We start from the raw sequence: 4,231 nt of genomic DNA, 5'->3' as shown, positions 1-4,231 counted from the left end.
CCTCAGTCAGGGGCTCCAGGGCCAGGGGCTGCAGCGGCTCCGCCTGCAGCACCGCAGCAAACTCCTTGTCCTGCAGCTCCTCGGGGACCTGGGAGGGGGGCAGGACGGCTAAGACGCCACACGCTCCAGGGTCCTCGCCACCGGCTGCGGCCAAGCAGGCGCCAGAGCCACACCCTCCACGCCCCTGCCACCCACCTTGTTCTCCTTGATGTAGAGGGCCAGCATCTCCTCTCGCCCATAGCGGTAGTCAGCCAGTTTGTACTTGGGCATGGCGGGGGAAGGGGGTGGGGAGGCCACGCTGCCACCACTGGAAAGAGCCCTGAGCCTGGAAAAGGCACAGACGGGAAGGAAGAAGACAGGGCTCAGAGCAGTCCCCCTCGCTCCCTGGCTTTTCCGCACCAGCTGAAGCGCATCCGACTCACCACTCAGGCCCAAAGTTGAGAGTCTCTGCTGCCATTGTGCAGCGGGACACGCTGCCGAGGCCGGGGGACGGGCACGGGAGGGAGAACCGGGCGTCTGCTCTCTGAACACCTGCAGGGGCACAGGGCCACGGGGCCTTGGAGAACCTCCGCAGGATTAGGAAGGGGCTCCACACCTTGGCGGGCCCAGTAGCGGGGCCTGGGGTCGTGAGTAGGTTGCTCAGGCTCTGCAAGGACTCACCTAAACCAGCTATGTGGTGGCCACTCACACCATGAGTTAAGCGTCAAGACGAGGGAAAGACCTGGGGGCAGGCAAGGAGACGGGACGCTAGAGTCCTTCCGGCGTCTGCAGGGGCTCCTCCCTTGGCCTCGGGCTCACCTGGCAGCCTTGCCCCTAGGAAGCAGCAGGCAGGGGCCAGGATCTCTTTGGGCAGGGGCTGGTGCTGGAGTGAACTAGGGTCCCTGAGTCTCGAGTCTGGCCTCAGTAGTGCCTGGGAAGGACCTTCACATCTGGGAAAGATCCTTAAGAAGAGCAGGGGAAGAAGGTGGGGTTAAGTTCACAGGTCAGATGGCATCCATGCCTCTAGCCTTGCTCTGTCCTGCGTAACTGGAGAGGCCCACAGCTGCTGGTGTACTGGCAGGACGCTCGAGGCTGGCAGTGTGGCAGAGGACATGCCAGGCGTAGTCTCGGGTCATCTCACTGGGAGGCTAAGACAGAAAGTACAGCCCAGAACTCGGAAGGAGGTGGCCGAGGCAGGTATGGACATTCAGGGCAAAGATAAAACAAAAACAAATAAGCACACAAGCAAAAAGAACCCACTGGAGCCACAAATATCCTACGGAGAAAAGGTCAGTTCTGGAGAGAAGGATTAGAAATAAATCTGGGCACAAAATTCCTTCCATCATGAAAAAAACCTCGGTTGGCTGCTCAGAAGCTGGAATCTAGGGACTTGGTGCGGGGAGAAACCCGGCAAAAAAGGAGCGGAGGGGCAATGCCAGGACCAAAGATGGGCACACACTGAAGGTGCCAGGCAGGAGTCTGGGCGAACACAACCACAGGCTGGTTTACCCAGCAGGAATCAACATTCAGACCCCCAGTCCTGGACCAGAAGGCGGAAATAAGGTCAGAGTTACCGAGGCCTGCGGGACAAGATGAGACGGCAGCAACCTCTACGGGGCCATGGAGGAGACTCTGGGAAAGAGGCTCATCCCAGGGCCCTGGGGCTAGGGAGGCAGGCGGGCAGGGTCCCGGCGCTGGGAAGGATGCCGTCACTGGCTGGGAGGGAGGCTGGCTTGGCCTGGCTCTGCAACTCCCGTCAACTCCGAAGATGCCACAGTCTAGGAAGGAAGAGGAAGGGAGTTCCTTGGGGGACCAAGAGAAGGGCGCCCTCGCCCATGACTGACAAAGCAGCCCATGACAAACACCGGACAGCAGAGTCCCAGCACCCCAGGGTGAAACGCAGCACTCAGAAGTGACCCAGAGCCAGGCTGCCCTCCCCTACCTGGGCCCCTCCCTCCACAGCTGCAGCTGGACGCTTGTTGCAGTGGCAGTCCACGCCATGCAAAGCCATCAGCCTGTCACGGAATTCCTCCTGACTAGCAGAAAAAGGCTCATCTTCCTATGCTACAACCCTCGAGCAATCTGGCGACTACACAGTCCTTGACTCGACGCTAAGTCCAACAGGCCAGCCACGCAAGAACAACCGCCACCCAATTACTCTTACGTGAGGTCCCTAGAGCAGTCAGACTCATAAACAGACAGTGGAGAGGTGGCTGCCAGGGGCTGGGCGAACAGGAGTTACCGAATGGGTCCAGAGCTTCAGTTAAGGAAGAGGAAAAGGTTCTGGAGACACTGGTGGAGACAGCTGCACAACAACTTAAATGTACTTAATGCCACAGAACTGTTCACTTAAAAATGGTGGCAGGCCAGGCGCGGTGACTCAAGTCTGTCATCTCAGCACTTTGGGACGCGGAGGCAAGAGGACTGCCTGAGCCTGGGGGTTTGAGACCAGCCTGGGCAACTTGGCGAGACCTTGTCTCTACAGTAAATAAAAAAACTGGCCAGGTGTGGTAGTGTGCACCTGTAATTCCGGCTACTTGGAAGGCTGAGGCGGAAGGATCGTCTGAGCCCAGCAGGTCGAGGCTGCGGTGGCTGTAAGCATGCCACTGCACTCCAGCATGGGTGACGGAGTGAGACTCCAACTCAAAAAAACTAAACTAAACTAAACAAATGGCTACAATGTTATATTTTGTGTTATGTGTATTTGGCCACAATACTTTTTTAAAAAGCTTCAGGGAAGAAAAGTGTCTGGGGATGATCACTGCATATCTAGGCCTTCCCCACTCCAAGAAAAACACCCCCCACATTCCTTCAAATAAGCCTCGGAGAAGCAGTTTTGCGATTCCTCCATTCACTCCTTCTAGAAGGGTAGAAATTCGTCCTGGGGGCATGGAAGGGCTGCTGGGCGGGAGGGGGAGAACAGAAGACGGGCCTCACCCCCTGCCTGCCGAGCACGGCAAACACAGCTCTCCTTGGTGCTGCCGGCTCCTCCCGGTCACCCCTGTCCTGGCTGCAAGGGGCACATGGAGGGAGAGTGCTCACACAGTCTGAGGACAGGGACGCTGCAGAGGCCGGGGAAGCAGACGGGAGGCGGCGGAGGGCAAGAAAAACCCCATGCCATGCACCTCCTTGGGGAGAAGCCAGGGACACAAGGGTAAGTCTCTGGGCCCAGCCAGGGAAAAGCCTGGTGCCACAACTGGTGGCTGCCCGGCCCCCTCCTTAGGCCAAAGGAACCGGCGCAGCAGCTGCAGGCCACCCGAGTTCTTCCATCCCTCTGACAGGTGTGTCTCTGCCCCCTTGCTCAAAGTCAGGGGTTCCCGACAGGGTCCTCTGCTCCCCAGGGGACTCTGGCAACATCCGGAGACATTCTGGGCTGTCAGGCTGGGCAGAAACCAGAGATGCTGCCCGGCACCCTGCAACACACGGGGCAGCCCCTGCAACACAGAGCCACCTGGCCCCAGAGAGCAAGAGCGCCTGGGCCGACAGGCGCTCCCCTACACCACGAGCACGGGGAGAGCCTCTGGCGTTCACAGGGAAGAGCGGGGATGAGAGAAGCCACACTGACATCAGTTCATTCTCCCCTCGGTGGCAGAAAAGGCAGTCCCTGATTACACTGTCCCACGAGAGAAATCTGAAATCCTGCCAGGAGGGAAACCCTTACATCTACCTACCTAGACGCACATGCACACACGCTCTTAAAAACGGTCCTGAATCTGTCACAAGCTCTCGAAGCCAAGGCAAGGGAGAGCCTTCCAGCGAAGGCCACGGGGGAGAAGTGGCCAGGGCCCAGGCACGGCACCCCGCCTCGCCCGCCCTGTCCCCGGCCGCCCCTCGCCCCTCACTCCCGCCAGGCCCTTCTCAGCTCTTCTCCTCCCCGGGCTCAGCCCACCCTCACCTGCGGCGTGGGGATGGCGCTGTCAAAAGGCTGCCCCCTGCTGGAGCAAGGGGCCAGTCCAGGCCGGCCGGGGCACCCCCACCGGCTTGGGGGCCCAGGAGGGAGCCTGCTTTCGGGGTGCGGATCCAGACCCGGAGAGGACGCAGGAGCAGGCGGTCTCGGCGCACGCCGAGTCAAGAACATCATCTCCTCACTCCCTCGCCCCGGTCCCCAGCGGTGCGCCTTGGCGCAGAACCCTACCACCATCTGCAGAAGCGAGTCCCACGCTCCCCGACGTTTGGAGCGCCCGCTCAGCCCCAAGCCCCACGGAGGGGACCTGGCCCTCTCTCCGGACGGAAAGACTCTCCGAGCGTGGCA

The 4,231-nt window shown here is 60.2% G+C and overlaps 1 protein-coding gene and 1 long non-coding RNA gene across 2 annotated transcripts in view; both read right to left on the bottom strand.

Annotated features, from left to right (window-relative positions):
* GIGYF1 (GRB10 interacting GYF protein 1) overlaps positions 1–457 on the bottom strand; it is a 6,840-nt gene extending 6,383 nt beyond the window's left edge. Inside the window, exons 1-3 of the mRNA XM_008053639.1 lie at positions 423–457; positions 196–325; positions 2–88 (exon numbers count right to left, since the gene is read on the bottom strand). Of these exons, the coding sequence (XP_008051830.1) occupies positions 2–88; positions 196–325; positions 423–457 (252 nt within the window). The remainder of the gene's footprint in view (position 1; positions 89–195; positions 326–422) is intronic.
* Positions 458–657: 200 nt separating this feature from the next.
* Positions 658–1,784, bottom strand: LOC103255673. Its single transcript, XR_504036.1, has 3 exons — positions 1,554–1,784; positions 799–941; positions 658–721 (listed from the first exon to the last, which is right to left on the bottom strand). It is a non-coding gene; the product is annotated as an uncharacterized LOC103255673 (long non-coding RNA).
* Positions 1,785–4,231: the final 2,447 nt, after the last annotated feature.

This window comes from Carlito syrichta, unplaced genomic scaffold (assembly GCF_000164805.1).
Source record: "Carlito syrichta isolate Samal-C Ts95f unplaced genomic scaffold, Tarsius_syrichta-2.0.1 Scaffold288341, whole genome shotgun sequence".
Lineage (NCBI taxonomy): Eukaryota > Metazoa > Chordata > Mammalia > Primates > Tarsiidae > Carlito > Carlito syrichta.
The sequence above is the reverse complement of the archived record's forward strand: the minus strand, read 5'-3'. Positions and strand labels throughout refer to the sequence as shown.